The 18927-nt window shown below is 61.6% G+C and overlaps 2 protein-coding genes across 9 annotated transcripts in view; one reads left to right on the top strand and one right to left on the bottom strand.

The window, feature by feature from the left end:
* Positions 1-7923, bottom strand: part of LOC129215132 (translation initiation factor IF-2-like) — a 49903-nt gene extending 41980 nt beyond the window's left edge. For 6 of the 8 annotated variants that reach the window (XR_008579904.1, XR_008579905.1, XR_008579902.1 and 3 more), the window contains exon 1: positions 7345-7923. Coding sequence is in view for 4 of the 8 variants with exons in the window: in XM_054847784.1 (XP_054703759.1) it covers positions 7345-7780 (436 nt within the window). In the remaining 4 variants the exon portion in view is untranslated. Of the gene's footprint in view, positions 1-900; positions 1642-5338; positions 6208-7344 lie in introns of those variants that run through there. The other 2 variants (XM_054847785.1, XM_054847782.1) reach the window with 2 other exon arrangements.
* A 130-nt stretch (positions 7924-8053) lies between these two features.
* On the top strand, positions 8054-18643 carry TBX2 (T-box transcription factor 2). The gene is made up of 7 exons (XM_054847780.1): positions 8054-9041; positions 9745-10012; positions 12510-12656; positions 13847-13923; positions 14036-14205; positions 15521-16134; positions 17040-18643. Exons 1-7 carry the CDS (start codon positions 8677-8679, stop codon positions 17484-17486), a joined length of 2088 nt encoding a protein of 695 aa, XP_054703755.1. The 5' UTR covers positions 8054-8676; the 3' UTR covers positions 17487-18643.
* The last annotated feature ends 284 nt before the right edge of the window (positions 18644-18927 follow it).

Raw genomic sequence — 18927 nt, 5'->3', positions numbered from 1 at the left:
CAATAATCTCACCGACTCCAAAGGTTTGGCTCAGGTACTGTCATGTCTGAGCTCTCCTCTACACCCATGAAGCCCTGCAAGGTGGGTTTTTTCTAAAGACTGCCAAGATTTTGATGGGAGCAGGTGACCCCCGCAGCAAGGGCTGCAGGGAGATGTGGGGTAATGTAATACCAGTGCTAAAATGGAGGGAGGTGGTGATGTGCTGGTCTGACCTGGCCCATGAAGCTGCAAGGGACGCATGGGCTCTGCTGCAGCCCCTCCACTGGCCGGGACTCCTTCCTTTCCCTAGGTTTTCTGGTAAATTCTGCTGCTCTTTGTAATTGAGAAAAGCTGCTGATGAACATCTGCACAGGCACTGTCCGCTCCGAGCCGGCTGCCGGGGTTGTTAGTGCTTGCGCTGCCGGTGCTTTGATGTGCGCGTGATTCACGGGCTTGGCCAGGGCCACCCCACAGATGCTGCCTCTGGGTGGTGCGGGACGGCACGCTGCGAGGTGGGACAGCACCCGCCGCATCTGTGCAAACAGCAGCCCCCGCTTGTAACACCCCGTGCCTCCTCGCCAGGGAGGTGACCTCTCCTGCTTCCATCTGCAGAGGAAGGTACCCGGCAGCATCCAACGAGATCGGCTCAGGTGCTTCCCTCCATCCCACCAGCACATGAAGGGCAGAGGGACAGCGGTGCCCACGCGCTGGCCGGCACAGCGGAGCCTCACCTCGCCGGTGCGAAGGAGAAGCAGCCAAGCGGAGGGAGCGGAAGAGCCCTGGACTCAGGGCTGGCGGCACCAGGCAGGCAGAGCCGCAGGGCCGGGGCTTTGCTTTGCTTTGCAGGCACGGTGTGGCCCAGGGAGCACAATCTGTGGCCTTAATCCTGCCGTGTCCTGCGCGCTCTCAAATCCCCTTCACTTCAATGAGCGCTTGTAGTGTCAGGCCTCTGCCGGGCGAGACAGCGCGCGGGGATGGCGGGGAGGATTTGCTCAAGAGGCACTGTTTTTAAGGTGAGATTTGAAGGATGGAAGACAGATGGCAACTGGAGAGGACAAACGGATCAAGTGAAGGGTTTGTTTTCAGCGTGGAGGGGAAAACACAGGAGGGAATTACTGCTGGCTACAAAATGGGGGCTATTAATACCTGAAGCGTCTCAAGCTTTGCACTTAGCCCGGCGAGCCGGGATCCTCATGGGGCGCCCGCGGCAGGGGCAGACACCGGCCCCTTTGCGGTGCAGGAGTGTGGGTTTTTCTGCTGAGATGAATTGATCCCAGCGTAGTGCTGAGTGTACCCAGACAAAGCTGGGAGAGGGGTTATTAGCCGGCCGGCGTCTCTGCCATTGTCCCCACTATCTTTTCTTCCCTTTCAGCCTCCCTCCCCGTGGCCCAGGTCTCAAAGACCATGTGTCAAGAGATTAGTGACCTGCGTGAAGGGCAATTGCTTGCTTTGTGCCGGCAGCCTGGCGTCGGGGCCGTTATTTACTTGTTATTTGGTGCTGCCTCTGTCGAGGTATCCATGGAAAACACGCCTGGAGAGCAATCTGCCGGTGCTGCAGAACTGGGAGAGGAGATGCTTCAGGGCGACAGGTTTTGGCATGCTTGCTGCGTGCCCGTGCTGAGACCCCCATATTCCCCAGTGGTTGGTGCAAGAGCCCAGCACCTACAGAGAAGCAAGGGAAAAAGCTGGGCAGCAAGAAAATGAAACGCAGCGCAGAGGTCCTGGGCACCTCACTGGGCACGGTGCTGGAGCTGAGGCCATGATGGGCCATTGCCCCATGGCAGTTTGAGTTTGCAGACTGGTTTTAAAAATTAAAAGATGGGAAGATTCTGTCCTGTCTCCAGAGCCCTGCTCCACCTCTCTTTATCTCTGGCAGAGAGCGGCTCAGAGGAGCACTGTTTTTTGAGGAAATGTGAATAAAAATGATGAGAGTTGGCCCTTCTGTGCAGTGCTGGATATACATCAAATTTGTTCAAGATGAAACACCCTGCGGAATGGACAGGTGCACTAAGAAAGCATATTCCTGCTCCTGATTTATTCTGGCTGTTTTTATTTTTGCAACAGTGAAATGCAGTCTCCTACAAACACAAGACGGTGATTTTCTGCAATCCTAAAAGGCAAACCTAGACCAAAACCACAACTCACATGATGTGGGAACAGCAGCGTCAGATCCTGCTTTAGATGTGATTTCAAACACGTTCCCAGATCCCGTCTGAAGCAGCCAGGCCGAGATGTGAGCCCTGATCAGCTCTGCGCACCCAGGGGCGTTTTACTCGCCCCTCCTTTGATGCTCTAACTCCTGCCAAACTCCTGGCCCCAAACGGAAAGAAAGGGGTTTCTGGAGGCAAAGGGCCCCTGCCCTGCTGAGGGGATGGGGCTGGGTGACCCCCCTGGGACTTGGGGCTGCCCTGCACCTTCCCCCTTCCAGGGACAACCGCGGGGGGGGAGATTGCACCCACCAGGCACAGTTTAAAAATAAAAGGGAGGGAGAGAAACTGGGGAGGGTGGCAGAAGGCAACTGGGGCACCCCCTGGCCTCGGGGTCTACTTCGGGGTTTTGCTGCCCGGGCACAGCCGGGGTCGCCACCTGGAAGGGGATTTTTTTGGAGGGGGCAGCGGCCCCGCCCACCCCCGCGGAGGTTGTGCTGGGCGTGGAGACCCCCGTGATTTTTTTCCTTTCGCCAAAGCGCTGCGGCCGCCCCCGCCCTGCCCGGCCCCGCCGCTCCGCTCCCGGCCCCGCCGCCCCTTCCCTCCCGGGGGCTGCCGGGTGTCGGGCCGGCCCCGTCCCTCCGCTCCGGGCACGGTGCAGTGCAGCCTGCGGGACAGTCCCAAACCCTCACTTTTAATCCCGCAGAGGGAGCGGGCGGGGGCCCTATCAGCATTATTTTATCTCATAACCCCGTTTGCTAAGCCCTTTTATTTAAGAGATGAACCGGCCGCGAGGCGCAGCCCTGGGTCTCCCGGCTCTCCCCCTCCCGGGACCGGCTTCGTTCGGGGAACCGGGGGGGAAAACGGGACCGCGATTACCGATAAACGCCGAGACAGCCCCCGAGGCCGGGGGGCGGGGGGGTGGTCCGAGTCGCCCGGGTAAAGGGCCGACACCGGCCTCCAGGGTCTCGGCGTGGGGCGCCCCGACGGAGCGGGGACTCTGGGCTCCGTTTCCCCGCGGGACCCGAACCGCGGTCACGCGTGGCGGCGGTTCTCTCGCCCCCGGCCCCGTCCCATGACGGCGATGAGGCGGCGGTAATGCCATTAGCCCGGGGGATTACGCGCCCGCGCCGGGATGTGACACACTTTCTCAAATGGAAGTTTTTTAAACAGAGGGATTTGCATGATCCCCCCCCCCCCCCCCCCGCTCCATCTCCATCCCCATCCCCATCCCCATCCCCATCCCCATCCCCGCCCGCCCCCCGCGGTGCCAGCTCGGGTTTCAGGCCGCGGTCCCCCCCGCGCTGGCACGGCCCCGGCCGGGGCTCCCGTCTCCTTTTAAGGCAGCGGGCTCGGTGCGTGCGAGGCGCCGGGCCCCGACGTGGGGAGCCGGGCACCCCCGGGAGAGCGGGGCCGGGCGGGGCCGGGGGGAGGGGAGGCATTCCGCCCCCGCGCAGGGAGGGCGCTCAGTAATTAAAAAAAAAAAAAATCAATCAAGCGGCGGGGCTGAGCGGGCTCCCGTAGCAAAGCGGCGCGGAGGTAACGAGGGCGGGGTGCGGGCGGGGCGCGGAGGATGCGCCCCCCCAGCGCGGGGCGCGCAGGGGCCGCCCGGCCGGGCCCGGGTCACTCGCCGCCCGCCCTGACAAACAGGCTGGAAAATGTGTTTATAAATTGTTCAAACTCTGGATAAACTTCAGCGGCGTTTGTGTCTGCGTCTCCCCGCCTGTTGTTATTTTCCAGAAATCTGGATTACTGGAAATATTTTCTTTAAAGCTGGAGCGAAATCTAAACAGTCTGAAGGCAGGGGGAGCTCGGGGGGGGGCGGCCCGGGGGCTGCCGCGCTGCCGGGGCTCCTCGGGTTTCCCCTCGCCGGGCCGCGCACGGACGGGACGCGCAGCTCCGCGGCCGCGCAGCGGGAGGAGGGAGGATGGCGGCGCCGGGGCTGGTGTCGGGTCGAGCATCTCTCTCGGTCGCTGTCGATAAAAATGCATCCGGCGGGCCCCGGTGCCCGGCACATCCCGGGCAGCTGCCGCCACGCAAAGCGGCCCCTCCCTGCCCCCCCCCCGACAAGCACCGGAGCACCGGGGGGGTGGGGGGGAGGTGTTTTCCCGGGATCTCCCGGGGGTAAGGGGATTCCCACCCCGCCAAGGGGTGTGAGGGGAGATGCGGCGTCCCGGGGAAGGGAGGCGGAGGAGTGCTGGTCCCGGCCGCGGGTGGGTGACAACAAACGAGGGCAATTTCGTTACACGTGGGTTTATTTTCCTCTCCAGGTGGAGCGGGAGAAGCGGGGCCGGGGAAGCTGTCGGGGTTCCGGGGCCGCCCCTCGCCTTCTCTCCGCCTGCCCCACGGCCCAGCTGCGGCGGGGTGGCCGGGCCGGGCCGAGGGGGGAAAATAGGGGCGTGTAAGCGGGGGAGGACCCCGGGGCTGGAGGGGGCCGCCATGTCCCGAGGGGGTCCGGCACCCGGCGGGCCTCTCCTGCGGGGGCGCGGGGCTCCTGCCGTGGCCGGGGACGGGGCGGCGGGAGCTCCGCAGCCCGCACCTTGCGGGTTCGCTCCGGACTGTACGGCAGGAGGTCTCTGACGTCCCCAGCTCTGTCTGTCCAGCTGCTCCCGGGGTAGCAGTGCAGAGCCCAGCCCGGCCGCACCGTCCCCCGCCCTCCACGGCACGGCCCTTTCCCACGCCCGCTTGGGTTCCCCCGGCTCGGGAAGGTGCGAGTGGCCTCTCCTGCCCGGCCCCGCCAGGCCGCCCTCCCCAAGCGCCCGGGGGAGTCCCTTGCCGTGGCGTCAGGGCCGGGAAGGGGGGACCCGACGGCTCGTCCTCAGCACAAGAAAACCCTTTTCGCCTGGAGCCGGAGCGCCCGCGGCCGGTGCGCCCCGCACAGCCCCGTCGGGGGGGAGCGCTCCCCGGGGTGCGGGGCCGCCCACAGCCCGGTGGAGCCGGGAGGAGGGGAAGGCGGAGGCCCGGCTGCTTGTGAGAATTGTTATTTTTCATCAATCACCCGCAATTTGTGTAAGTGCCCCGGACAGGACACCAGCCGTCCTGCTGGCTGGGGTCACGGAGACAACACAGCGATGGAGAAGAGCAAATTGCATTTGCTCACCAGCTCACAGATCCAAATTACGGCCCTCGCATGGCGCGGGGAAGGGAGCGAAAGGTCCATGTGACATGAGGGAAATATGAAGGACTTTGACAGGTCTTAAACGGCCTGGCGCCAAGGCCTAAGTCTACCGGCTAAAAATAGAAAAGGGATGATGAGTGGAGATGGGCAGAGATGAAAGGGGAAGAGCGAGAGGGGCCGCGCTGTGGAGCGGGTGGGGCGCGGGGGCGGCCGGGCCGGGCCGGTTCAACCCGCTTGGCCCGGGACGGATCCCCGGGGCGGCCCGGCCGCCGCCATCCCAGCCCGGGGACCGCTCGCCAGCGCAGCGCCGGGCCCGCAAGCCGTCAGGGCGGCTCCCGGGAGGCGAGCACGGTGGCCCCGAGCGCTGCAGCACCCTGGGGCAGGTGGGGAAACGCTCCCTGGGAAGGGAACGGTGCGGGGACACGTCTCGTCCCCGACCCCCGGGACAAGGCTGGCCTCGGGGCGGGAGGAAAACATCATCTCTCCCTGCCCAGTGCCCGGTCAGGGACGGGGAGGACGGGGCGACGCCGGGTTTCGCGTGGCCGCGGGGATTAGCTGCTCGCCCCATCCGTGGGCGCAGGCTCCTGGGTCGGGTCCGCGCCCGTCGGGCCGGGGGCCGCGGCCAGACCTGTCCCAGGCAGTGGGTGCCCGGCTCCCCGTTAGCCCCCCAACCCTGACAGTCCCATCGGCGGGTGCCGCTACAGACGGTCGGGGAGACGAGGCTGCTCTGGATCGGTTTTATTCTGCAGGAGAGAGCGTTTGCGACGTTACAGCGGTGCGGTGCGGAGGGGGGGGGGGGGGGCGCGGCCGGGGGTCCCGGGCCCTGGGCCGGAGGAGAGGCGACCTTTCCTGGCAGGGACCCGGCTGCCTCCAGGCCTCCACGGAGCGGCGGGCGAGGTGTCTGCGGGAGAGCCATCCCCGGCGTGGGGCGATGCCTCCCCGGGGCAATGAAAGGCTCGTTTGCTTTGTGAGGGGGAATTTAAAAAAAATAAAATAAAATACAAGCAAGCCCCATATTTGCCAAAGCTGCCGTCAGCAGTTTTCCGCGGCGGCGAGGAAGCAAAGTCCGAATCGGGTCTAAATTTCAGTCCCCGTTCCCTGTTCAATGGTCAGCGGGACACACACACACACACACCCCCCCGGCCCCGCCGCCCCACCACGCCGCCGGCCCCGGCTGGGGCAGCTCCGGGGGGACGCGCTGTGTCCGCCCCGTCGGGCGCGGTGGCGGGGCCGGGCAGCGCAGGCAGAGGTGAACCTGCCGCGGGACACGGGCAGGTTGTGAACGCCCCCGAGAAGAGCCCGGGGCTTAGGTCTGGGCTCTGTGTGGCGCCGGGGGGCAGCGGGCGGGGATCGCTAACGGCAGGATGAACCGGGGCGGAGGGGGGGCGGGAGGGAGCGGATAAAGATGAGAGATCGGGGTGGGGAGGGGGCACCCGGGGATCCCCGCGTCCCAGCCTGCGGGGGGAAGAGCAGCGACACGCGGGCCCGAGAGCTCGGAGCTGCTGCGGCCGCGCCTCGCTGCGCATCCGCGGAGCGGCAGGGCTGAGGGGGGGGACAGGGACAGGCCGGGCGGCAGAGGAGGGGGCCGGCCTCCGCTCCCCCCGTCCCGCCTGGCCGCAGAGCAGGCGGCGGGGGCAGGAGCCTTGGAAGGATGGCAGGGCGCTTTTTGAAGATTTGGGGGTAAATATGAAGTGACAAGAGACGGGTCTTTATTGTGAGGGCTCAGCCGCCTGGCGCCAGGGCCCTCTTCAGCCACCGCGGCCCTCAGTTAATCAGCGCAGATCTCCAAACCGACCTCTCCGCGGGGACACCCACCGCGCCCGCCACCCCCCCGGGCCCCGGCGCGGCGGGACCGACCCTAATCCCTCTGCAAACAGCCCCGGTGTGTCCCCCTGCGCCTTATCTGCCTCCCCCACCCGGTTAAACAGCCCCTCCGGCCGGGCACAGCCGCGCCGGCCCCCGGCCGCGCACCCCATGCGCCCCGACGGCGGGGTCTGCGCGCCTTCGCCGTGGGCGCGGGGCTGCGGACGGTACCCCCCTCCCATCCCTCGTCGGGGCGGCTGCCGGCAGGGCGGGGGGCGACGGCAGGGAGCGACTCACCCGCGCTGGAGGTCGCCACTCGGGGCCTCGCCTCCGCCCGCAGCTCTCCGCCGGGCCGCGCTCCCGGCGGCCGCCCCGTCGGTGCTGCGCGGCATTGCGCGGCTGTGCGCGGAGCGGCGGGCGGGGCGCGCCCCACCTCGATCCGCTCTCCAGGATCTGTCGTAAGTCGGCAGCCGCCGAGCTCCCTCGGCCGCCCCCCCCCCCCCTTTCCCGTGCCCGCCGCCCCCGCAGAGACCGGCGGGGGCCCTTCGCCGCCATCCCCCCGCCCCCGAGGCTCCGGGCCGGGCGGACCCGGGCGCCGCTCCCCGCTCCGCCGAGGTGGCTCCGCGCCGTCCCCGCACCGGCGGCGGCCGCTCCCCGGCCGCGGCGCAGCCGGGGCTGACCCGGTATGCGGAAAGGAGCCGGGGGTGGGATTTCGAGCACTTTTCTCTGTCATTGGTTAATATTTTATTCTGTTGACATGTTTTCTTACTGCCGATGCTTCCGACACCTTCTTCTTTTTTTTTTTTTCCTTTTTTTTTTCCCCCTTCTTCTCTTCCTCCCACCCCGCCCCCCCGCCTTCCCTTCCCCCCCCCCCCCGCGCCCCGGAGCTTGGCCGGAGCTGTCAAAACCACGCCTATGCAGATCCACAATTGGTCTGAAACGCGTAAAATCAGCAATCAAGGGGGCTTGGCTCATTAGCGGGCGGATCAGAGCAGGAAGGACATGTGAGATAGTCACAGTTTTACAGAGATCAGGACAAGATCTAACCGTTTCCACTCCGGCTCCTTTAGCCATGAGCAGCCCTCGCCCCAGCGCCGTCCGCGGAGCGCGCAGCCGGGCCGGCCCCGCCGGGGCGCAGCCAGGGCCCGCGGGGGTGTGAGGGCCAGCGCGGCCGCCCCTGCCCCGCCGCGCCCCGCTCCGCTCCGCGCAGCCCCGCGCCGGCTTTTGTTTCTATTTTAGTGTTGGGAAGGACTTTACCGGGAGGGCTTTCTCCCTCGCTCGCTCTCCCTCGCTGCAACAACAACAACAAAAAATAAGGACCTACTGTCTCCCCTCCGCAGACCGGGAGTCCCAGGAGCCGGGAACTGCCTCTCTTTTTCTTTTTCTTCTTTTTCTTTTTTTTTTTAATTTTTTTTTCAGATCTAGTTCCGCTGTTTTTCGGCTTTTTTTGTGTGCTTTTTTTTGTGTGTGTGTGTGTGTTGTTGATTTTCCTTCCTCTTCCAGAGACTCGAGCGAGTTCGCTGGGCAGGAGAGAAAAAAAAAGCCAACAAAAAACAACAACAAAAAACCGCACACACATATTTTTGTAAAGGGAATCCCTCTTTTTCTCCTGGATTTGTGGATGCACCGATGAGAGATCCAGCCTTCCCAGGGACTGCCATGGCTTACCACCCCTTCCACGCACCCCGGCCGGCCGACTTCCCCATGTCCGCTTTCCTTGCAGCCGCCCAGCCTTCCTTTTTCCCCGCTCTGGCTCTGCCTCCGGCGGCGCTGGCAAAGCCCATGCCGGACCCCGGGCTGGCCGGGGCGGCCGAGGCCGGGCTGCACGTCTCGGCCCTGGGACACCACCACCAAGCCGCCCATCTGCGCTCGCTCAAGAGCCTGGAGCCCGAGGAGGAGGTCGAAGACGACCCCAAAGTCACTCTGGAAGCCAAAGAGCTTTGGGACCAGTTTCACAAGCTGGGCACCGAGATGGTGATCACCAAGTCCGGGAGGTAAGAGCCGGCCCCGCGCAGCCCGCCCCGCACCTGCGCGACCGCGCAGCGCCCTCGCCCCTCCGTTTCATCCCGCTTCCCCCCCTGCTCGCCAAATCCGCCCCGATGCATTAACGCGGGGAGTTTCGATCCCTGAAGTTTTTCGGAGGTATTCACACACACACACACCCCCGAGCTTTCCCGACACCCCCCAATTATTACTTTTCCGAGCGCTATCCCAAATTAAATTTGTGCGCGCTAATTGAGCGCCTGTAATCCCCCGCTGCATTTGTTTACGCCGCTTCTCGCCGCTTCCTTCCCTCCTGCCAAACTTTCCCCGCGGCCGGGGTCGTCCCCGGCCCTGCCCGTGTTCCCGGCCCCGGGGGAGGGCAGCGGCGGGGCTGCCGAGGTGCTGGGCGAGCCGTTCGTCGGAAGGCAAGGAAAGGGGGTGAAATCCGGGATGCGTTTTCGCCCCTTATTTCCCAGAGTGGGATTTTTGTGCTTTTCTCCTGTTTTCTTCCACGGCGGGTGCAGTAGAGCGGGGTGAGAGGCAGAGGGACGTGAGAAAGGCTGGAGATCCTCAGTGAAGCTAAACTAAAAGATGGTGGCTTCGAAGCGGCTGCCGGGGCCGGGCGGTGCGGGGCGGCTCGGCGGGACCGCGGCCGTCGGGGGTCGGCAGCGGGCGGGCGGGCTCAGCCCTGTACCGCTTTGGGTCTCTCCGCAGGAGGATGTTCCCCCCGTTCAAGGTGCGGGTGAGCGGCCTGGACAAGAAGGCCAAGTACATTTTGCTGATGGATATAGTGGCGGCCGACGATTGCCGGTACAAGTTCCACAACTCCCGCTGGATGGTCGCCGGCAAGGCCGACCCGGAGATGCCCAAGCGCATGTACATCCACCCCGACAGCCCGGCCACGGGGGAGCAGTGGATGGCCAAACCTGTTGCCTTTCACAAGCTCAAGCTCACCAACAACATCTCGGACAAGCACGGCTTTGTAAGTGTGGCTGCGGGGCAGAGCGGAGCCCTCCGAGCAGGGACCCCCGGAGAAGGAGTGGGGTTTGCCCGGTGCCGGGGCTGCCCGGCCGTGCTCTGCCCGGGGGCGGCCGGGGGGAACCGCTGGGGTTTAATACCTTCTTCACCCGGCGGCAGCACGCCCGAGGCCGGGCAGGATGACGGGGCCTTGCGGGGCCCTGCGGTGGCCTGGCTGTCCCGTAGCCCCCCTGGCCCCAGCTCCCGGCCGGCCCCGCGGGGCAGCTCCCCGCTGTCCTGGGGACGGCTCCCCCGAGGGAAAAGGGAGGGTTGAGCTGCGGGCAGCCTCAGGGTCCCCTTGGCTTTCGCATGCCCGACCCTCCCGGCCTCCGCGGCCTTCCTGCCGCCTTTCTCCCGCCCTCGGGGCTCTGCGGGGAGCGGGATTTGGGGGGTGGATGTGCGGGGCCGAGGCCGCGCCGGGGGCGGCAGCGAGGGCAGCCCCGACGGGGCGGCGGGGCTGCGGCCGGGCAGGTGCAGCCCGGGCTGTCGCTGCCGGCCATGCCGTGCCGTGCCGGGGGGAACGGTGCTGGAGGCGGCGGCACCTGCGCTGGGTTTCTGCGGCCGGGAGCAGGGCCGGAGCCGTTGGCAGCCGCGGCTCCGCACGGGTTGCTTCTGAAAGCCCCTATTTATTCCCCTATTGATCATATCTGCATCACCTAAAGGAGGTAAAACAAAACAAAAAACAAAGAAAAAGAATCAACCCAAACAAAGAAAGGGGGTGGAAAAAAAGAGAGAAAAAAAAGAAAGAGAAGTGTGCTAGCAGTTTGCAGAGATCCGCAGAAAGCAGGGTCAGAACGCGAGGGGAGCGTGATCCTACGTGAATGCACGGGGGGGGGGGGGGAAATCACAGCACACAACCCGGCTATCTTTAGCCTCTGGAGAAGCATTTAGGGCGATAAAGGGAAAGTTCATCCATCGTCCAGCGTTGGTGATATGGTAATTAGCGAGGACCGAGGCCGGCGGTGGGGCGGCAGAGGCGCGGAGCAGTCAGTCGCGCTCCCGGGGGCTGCGGGACGCGGCGCTCAGGTGGGGAGAGCAGCTCAGCAGCTCCTCGGGTAACTTTTCTCTCTCTCTTTTTATTTTTAATTTTTTTTCTTTTAAGGCAGGAAGCAGCGTCTGTGTTAAATAATACATTGCGAGGTTATTTATAGACAGCAAGGTAAATCGATAGGGAGGGAGTCTAAAAAAAAATAGCAATTTTTTTATACTGGGGAAAAATTAGTTTCATTCAGCGTTTTTAATGGTTTACCTCTTTCAATTAAAGATTTCTGGTATCTGTCGTTGTCCGAAATCCGGACTGTGTTAAATCTGGGAGATGAGGGTTTAGCCAGTGCCCATCTGGTCAGAGAGGGATGATTATTTTTTTTTTAAAGGAATGCAGATTTGCACGCCTGAATGAGACTTTTTGCACCATTTCCATGATAAATCCCGTCTAGATGATATCAATATAATAGCGATCCGACAGTTCATCAGCAGGTGATTATTGCTGGGTTTAAAAAAAGGGGGATTTTTTTTTATTGCCTTCTAAAACGAAATGAAGTGATAATTATTTAACCATTTGGCCGACGTTATTTGACAATAATTACTCAAGTTTTAGCTGTTCCCCTACCAATTCCGGGCGGTGAATACTGCATTTCAGCCCGACCACAGCAGGTTGGGGAATTATTTAATCGCCATCGGGCAGGAAAACGTTGCCGGTGCGGGCAGCGAGGGGCAGGGGGTCGGAGCGGCCCCCCGGGCGCGGTTCGGGGGGTTCCACCGCTTCCGAAAATCCTCAGCCAAATTGCAGTGGATTCGGGTTTTAAAACAAAACAAAACAAAACAAAATCGGAAAACAACGAGAGGGTAGAGAATGGCTTTGAGTGTTGGCGAGGCTTTCAGACACCTGGTTGGAAAAAAAAAAATGTCTGTTCCTTCTGCAGCGTTGCTCCGAGACATAAATTTAACATGGCTCGTGGTGAAACGCTCCTTTCACGTCGCAGGCGCTGGCTGGGGCTGGCACGGGTTTCTGCTGCCACCGACACAAATCTAGAGGCTTTTTAACATTATTTTTTTGTGGTGGTGAGGTAGAGTATTTTTTTTAAAGGACGGAAATATGAAAAGCGGCGAGAAATGTGTCGAACACTCGCCTCGCCTCTGCAGGGTTGTAATAAAACGGGGAGATCCCTTTTGCTGCTTTATTGCCGTGCTTAACACCCGCAAAGATGCTGCTGTGCCTGCCTTCCCCTGACCTCCTTATTTGGGGGGCAGATCGTGCAATGGCATAAACAAAAAAAGAGAAATCTCCCTCTTTGGCATCCGCCGGCATTCCATCCTCACGGTGAATTTGGGGTTTTGGTATTGGGGGTATGTGTGTGTTTTTCGGGAGAAAAGGGATTTTTGTAGGGAGGTACCTAGACGTGCGTGTAATGGGGACCGTGAGGCTGACGGCAGCCGCGGGCTGTGCTCTCTCGCCCACCCAGACCATCCTGAACTCCATGCACAAGTACCAGCCCAGGTTCCACATAGTCCGGGCCAACGACATCCTCAAGCTGCCCTACAGCACCTTCCGCACCTACGTGTTCCCCGAGACCGACTTCATCGCCGTCACTGCCTACCAGAACGATAAGGTACGGCCAGGCAGCCCCTGCCCTCTCCCTGCCCATTCCCTATCCCCTGCCCCAGCACCTATCCCTACTCTCCCCCCTGCCCCATCCCTTACCCCTTATTAGGGTGTATTTGTGCATGTGCATGTGCACGAGGACATGTGGCGAGAGTGGCCAAAAGACAGCAACAGGAGAAAGGTTAAACCCCAGGCTCTCGGAGCAGGAGGTGCCCTTCATACTACTACTATTATTATTGCTATTGCTAATACTAATGTTATTATTACGATATCTATTATTACTATTATTAATTTCCTCCTGGACTTTGTCACACCTTTTCTGAACCATGGGATTCTTTGCTGCAGGCCCAGGCTGCAGAGAGCAGCACCACGGCCTGGGCAGCCTCATGGAGAAGGTGCCCTGGGCTCGGGAGGAGCCAAAAAAATAGAGCCAGATAAGCTAATTTTAGTTGCTTTCGTGATTTAGCAAGTGTTGCCCTGTGAGCAACGGAGCCAGGAGAGCCCGGTGGGGAGTGGAGAGCCTCTGCTGGCCCCCTCCGAGGGTTATGCGTGTGTGTGTGTGTTTTAACCCAAAAGCTGACCCCCACCTCCACCCCTGGCTGCTGATGCTAATTGACAGCTCTGTCTGAGGGTCCTGGTGGGCTTGTTTCCCTCGTAAAGTTTATGGCGAAGAGTCACAATCGATTAAAGAGCACTTTGTCTGCTCGCCCGCCGCAAGCTGCGCGGGGCAGCCGCCGGCCGGTGGGCCCCGTCGGGCGGCAGCGGGCGGGGGATGCTGCGGCCCGGGGCGGCCGGGCGGGGGTTGCAGCGGGGCCGGGCAGCCAGGCCTTTTTCCAGCGCCCCTCTCGGGGCCGTATTTCAGAGCCATGCATTATTGAGCGCCCTAATGTCGCCGGCCCCAGAAGCCCGTGGCGGGGAGGGATAAGAATAGCTTTCAACCAGCGCCGCGCGGCTCAGTCGCCATCTTCCCTCCGGGGGGCCGTGAAAAATAACTTCCTATCATTAAGACTCTATTAATAATTTAAGCCCAAACCTCAGCATCATTTTTAATAAAGCATGCGGTGTGTTAAAGCGGGGCCGCGGCTCGTTTCGCAGCCTGCGCAGCGCACCCCGGGCTCCCCGACGGTGGCGGGGCGGGGGGGGGGGGCCGGGCAGGGCTTCACGCCACCTCCTTTTTCCCTCTTCCCCCCCCCGCAGATCACCCAGCTGAAAATCGATAACAACCCCTTCGCCAAGGGCTTTCGGGACACGGGTAATGGCCGGCGGGAGAAGAGGTAAGGGGTATCCTCCGTCCTCCCCCCCCCCCCCCCGCTCCGCCCCCGCGCAGCCGCCGCTCCGCGCCCGCGGAGGGCCGGACGGTGCCCGACGCTGCCTCTCGCCCTGTAGGAAGCAGCTCTCCTTGCCGTCCCTGCGGATGTACGAGGAGCCCTGCAAACCCGACCGCGACGGCGGCGAGTCGGACGCCTCCTCCTGCGAGCCCTCGGCGGTGCGCGACGCCCTCCACTCCCCCGTGGGTGCCCTCCCCAGCCCCCTGCGCCTCAAGGGCAGCGGCAGAGGTAAAGGGGCGACCCCCGGCTCGGCCCCCGTCCAGCCGCCGCTCTCCCCCGGCTTCCCGCACCCCGGCGTCGGGGTAGGGGCGGGGGGGAGACCTCGAGGGAGGCGCGGTTCCCAAATTTCCCCAAACGTCGGGTTTCTGCCCGCTCGGGGCCGGTGGGTGCCGGTTTCTGTGGGGCAGTGAGGCAAACCAGCAGGAAAAAAAAAAGATGGGGATGGGCACGAAGGAGCCCAAGGGTTGAAAGGACAAGAACAGAGCAAACGCGAATGGCATTCATGGTTTGCAACGTTTTCCTGTTTATACGTTAGTGTAAACATGAAGAAATGGCAAGGCAGCCCGTGTGCTAGATGCATTTGCCCGGCTCCTCGCTGGTGCGTGCCCTGCCTTTCATGGCTAGCTCAGGCTCCCTTGGAAAAAAAAAAAAAAAAAAAAGAATTAATACATTTGAAAGGGGAAAAATGTTGTAACTCCAGGGCTTCAAGCTACTAAATGAAAATAAACTAGCAGTTCCCACGTTGCTGTTTTTAGATGCTGGGTTTTGTCTTGCCGCACTATCAATCTGCTCTTTAAACTTTCCACCAGCCCGATTCCTTGCAAACCTTCATCAAAACTGCAACCCCCCTCCCCGAGCTGGTGGGAGGGTTTGGTTTATTACACCCCTCTCCTCTTTCAAAGGCTTCCCCGAATATTCGCCCAGCCTGCAGAGCTTCACCTAACCCGCACTGAAATGTTTTTTTCGTTTAGCCGTGCCGGTCGGGCAGGGGCTCTGCTCCCCTTCGCCATCCTCTCGTCCCCCTGCCTTCTCTGAGAGCTCGATGGGTTTTTTTAAATTAAAGCCCCTTTTAGGAAAGACTGCACCATACCTCATGCCTTAAAACTGCCTCTTTAACCTGCCTCAACCTGCACATTTGGAATAAATCCACGGTGTGCTGTTGATCAGCTCCATGTAATTAAATATATACAGGACCATTTCCTCCAGTGCTGTCCACCCGCCCGCACTCTCTTCATCCCCCGCTCTGCAGCCGGCTTTGAGTTTGCAGCTAACGAGAGCGATGCTGTAATAGATTTTGGTCCTCCATCAAACATGTTTTTCCTGTTTGGCAGAGCAACAGGACTGCTGTTGTTAATCCCCTTTCCCCAGAGCGACCGCGGCACGAGGGCCCATTTCTGCCCCTGAAATTAGTTTCTCCCATTAATAACGATCAGGACTTTGCCGCCGCAATCTCTCCCCGACGCCAGGGCTCTCGTGAATGACTTGCTCCTCACCTCCCCTGGGTGCTTCTGCTCTGACCCTCTGCCCTTCCATCCCTTTGCAGAGGAGAAGCCGGGGGCTGACAGCGATGCGGAGGTGGAGAAGGTGCCTGAGGAGCGGCCGGCAGCAGCGGCCAGCCCCGGCGGGGAGGACACGACGCCCCGCAGCAGCCCCCAGTGCCTGGATGAGCGGAGCAAGGAGAGGCGCAGCCCAGAGAAGGCCAAGGATGGCACGTCCCCTCGGGAGGGTCCCGGCGAGGGCCTGTTCGGCGCGCGGGGCCTGGAGAAGGACAAGGTGGAAGGACGGAGGAAAGAGCCGGACCCGAGCAAGAAGGACACGGAGGGTGGTGGGCTGGGCAAGGAGGCCTTCACCCCGCTGATGGTGCACACGGACAGCCCCCCGCACCTGAGCGCCGGGCATCTGCAGAGTCTGGCGCTCTCTGGCCTCCACGGGCAGCAGTTCTTCAGCCCTCTGGGTGCTGGGCAGCCCCTCTTCATCCACCCAGGACAGTTTGCCATGGCCCCCGGCGCCTTCTCTGCCATGGGCATGGGACACTTGCTGGCCTCGGTGACTGGCGGGGGCAGCCTGGAGAATGGAGCCCTCTCATCTGCCCCAGGCGCGGCGGGGACAGCCACCCCCTTCCCTTTCCACCTCTCCCAGCACATGCTGGCCTCTCAGGTAAGCCCCTGCGCCTACCCCGCGTCCCCGTCCCCATTCCTGCTGCTGAGCTCGGCCTTGGGCCCTCCTGTCTGTGTCCTTCCCCAAAGCTCCCTGAATGAGCAGAATGCTCCAGGGGCACAGGGCAAGCCCAGATGGCATCACCCCCAGTGTCGGGACATGCAGGGTGGCCCCAGTGCAACTCTCACAGGGTCACGAGCTGTTGGTGCCCCCAGACTCCCCCGTGCCCCCCTGCAGTCTGTTGGGAACAAGTGGGTGATGCTCCCCTCGACCCTTGACGTGCTGCCTGGTGAGGCACCAGGAGGACATGGGGGGCATTTTGAAGGTTGGCCTCAGGTCTGATTTGAGGAGGAATCTTGATTTTTTTGCAGCTGGTATGGTTCCCCCATAGGCAGGGACAGAGTCAGGAGCCGTGGCCCTGCCTGACCTGGCTGTCCCCATCCAGCATCCCCCGTCTCCTGCCAGCCTTGAAACAGCTCCCGCATCGCCTGTGCTCGTGTTGCCTTTCCCAGCCCCTATGATGAAATGCACAAAGATGTCTTTGAACTTCCCTAATTTATCGATCTTACTTAACAATGTGTTTTAATGTGGTTAAAGGTCTGTGATGCTGCACAGACAAGGACATGCAGTGTGCAGGAAGATGCAGGGGCAGGGACAGGACAGGTCCTGGAGAGGGGTTTGTGCCCAGCAGCATCAGCCCAGATCGGTGCAGGGCGGATGGGGCTCCCCAGCTGTACCCCCTCCCTCAGCCTCCACAAGGATATCCCCACGCTGTGTTTTCAGGATGACACCAGGGTGTCCTGGCTTTGCCTCAGCTTTCTTGGGGGAACACAGCTGGGGGCACAGGCAGTAGGGGGGATGCAGCGGAGCATCGGCACAGCTCTCACCCCTCTCTCTCTCCACAGGGAATCCCGATGCCCACCTTCGGCGGACTCTTCCCCTATCCCTACACCTACATGGCGGCAGCTGCAGCAGCCGCCTCAGCCATGCCAGCCACCAGCGCGGCGGCTGCCGGGCCTCTCTCCCGCAATCCCTTCCTGGGCAGCAGCCGTCCCCGCCTGCGCTTCAGCCCCTACCAGCTCCCGGTCACCATCCCGCCCAGCACCAACCTGCTGACCACTGGCCTGCCTGCCAGCCTCAACCCCGGCTCCGAGGGCTCCAAGGCCGGCAGCAGCCGGGAATCCAGCCCCCTCCCCGAGGTGCCCCTGCACAAGGCGGGCAGCCAGCGCCCCGCTGCCTCCCCCAAGGGCTCCCTGAAGGAGTCCCTCAACGAACTGCAAAACATCCAGAGACTGGTGAGCGGGCTGGAGAACCAGCGGGAGCTGTCACCTGGCAGGGAGTCCCCCAAGTGACCGGCGGGGTGGGCAGCAAGCCCTCCTGGCGGGGCGGAGAAGCACTGGTATTTTGTACAGCACAGTATAAATATTTATTGCGGAGTGAGGGGTGGGGGCAGACAGGGAGTGGGGGGCTGGAGCAGAGGGATGGAGCCCCGCCGGCCAAGCGGACCCACTGCCCCAGAGCCAGCAGCGAGAGGTTGGAGCGCAGGGCTTGCCTGCCCCCCCGCCCGGGGCTGTGGGGCTGGGAGTGGCTCCCCCTGCTCCAGCGTGGCCGTGGAACCCCCCGGCCCCTCCGTTCCCCCGCTCCAGGCACTGGGCAGCTCTGGGGAGGGCAACAAGCTGGCGCGGAGGCACCCAATGGATGGGGCGGCCCCGATTCTGGCCCCAGCCCCGACCCCGGGGAGGTGAGTGGGGCTGAAACCTGGTCTGTGCAAGGGGAGGGGGGAGGAAAACATAATTAACAAAACAAAACAAAAAAAAGAAATAAGAAACAAAACATGGGAAATGAACCGCCTCGGCAGCTGCCGCCGTGCAGAGCTGGTACAGCGGGGGGAGCGCTGTGGGTACCTGGGCAGATATTTATGAAATAAATGGTAATTTGTGTAAATAAGCTATAAGGATCCCAGAATATGCAAATTGGTATTAATTTATTCAGAGTTGTACATTGGTGTGTACATAATATTTAGAGTTTAACTCATCGCATTTAAATTTTTTTTTTCATTTTACATGAACATATATATTGTAAATGAAAACTATTTAGCTCTTTGTGATTGAAGAAGATATCGGTTTCTTTAACTGTTTTAAAATATTGTTTATCCCGCCTGTTCTCTAGGACAATCAGATGTCACCTGTAAAACAATTTGTGGAGTAATTGAAACTAAGAGTTCAATTCTCTAACGGACTTTGTAAGAAAAAAAACCACAAAATGAATCCAAATCGTAACTAAAATATCGCTACAGTGCGGGGTATAGAGAATGCAGGAATAAACCTCAGGTTTTTATTTTTCACTCCAGAACAAAAAAAAAAAGTATAATAAATTTAAATATCACAGGACTGTGCTCTATATTTGTTTTAAAATAAAAAGATACATGATTTGCAACGTGCTGGTTACTCGGGTATCTGTCTGTTCAGTTTTGATGAATTCTCACATCTTTCAATAAAAAAACTACTCGGAGAAGTCCTGCCGGCTCCCGCCTGTTTCATTCCCTCCTCCTTCCGGGGGTCGCACCGCCCCGTCGGGGCCGCCGCTCCTCCGCAGGTGCGCAGCGCTGCGCCGGCCACCCGGCCCACGCGAGGGCTCGGTTCCCCGCGGCGGCGGAAGGGGCTGCGCATCCCCGGCGGCTTCCCCGTCCCCAGCGCAGGCTGCCGGGCCCCCCGGTTTGGTGGGGAAAGATGAAAATGCCCCGAGGTGCACGGCCACCCGCCCCGGCGGAGCGCTGCGCGGGGCTATCGGGGA

The sequence above is a fragment of the Grus americana genome, chromosome 19 (genome assembly GCF_028858705.1).
Source record: "Grus americana isolate bGruAme1 chromosome 19, bGruAme1.mat, whole genome shotgun sequence".
Lineage (NCBI taxonomy): Eukaryota > Metazoa > Chordata > Aves > Gruiformes > Gruidae > Grus > Grus americana.
The sequence above is the reverse complement of the archived record's forward strand: the minus strand, read 5'-3'. Positions and strand labels throughout refer to the sequence as shown.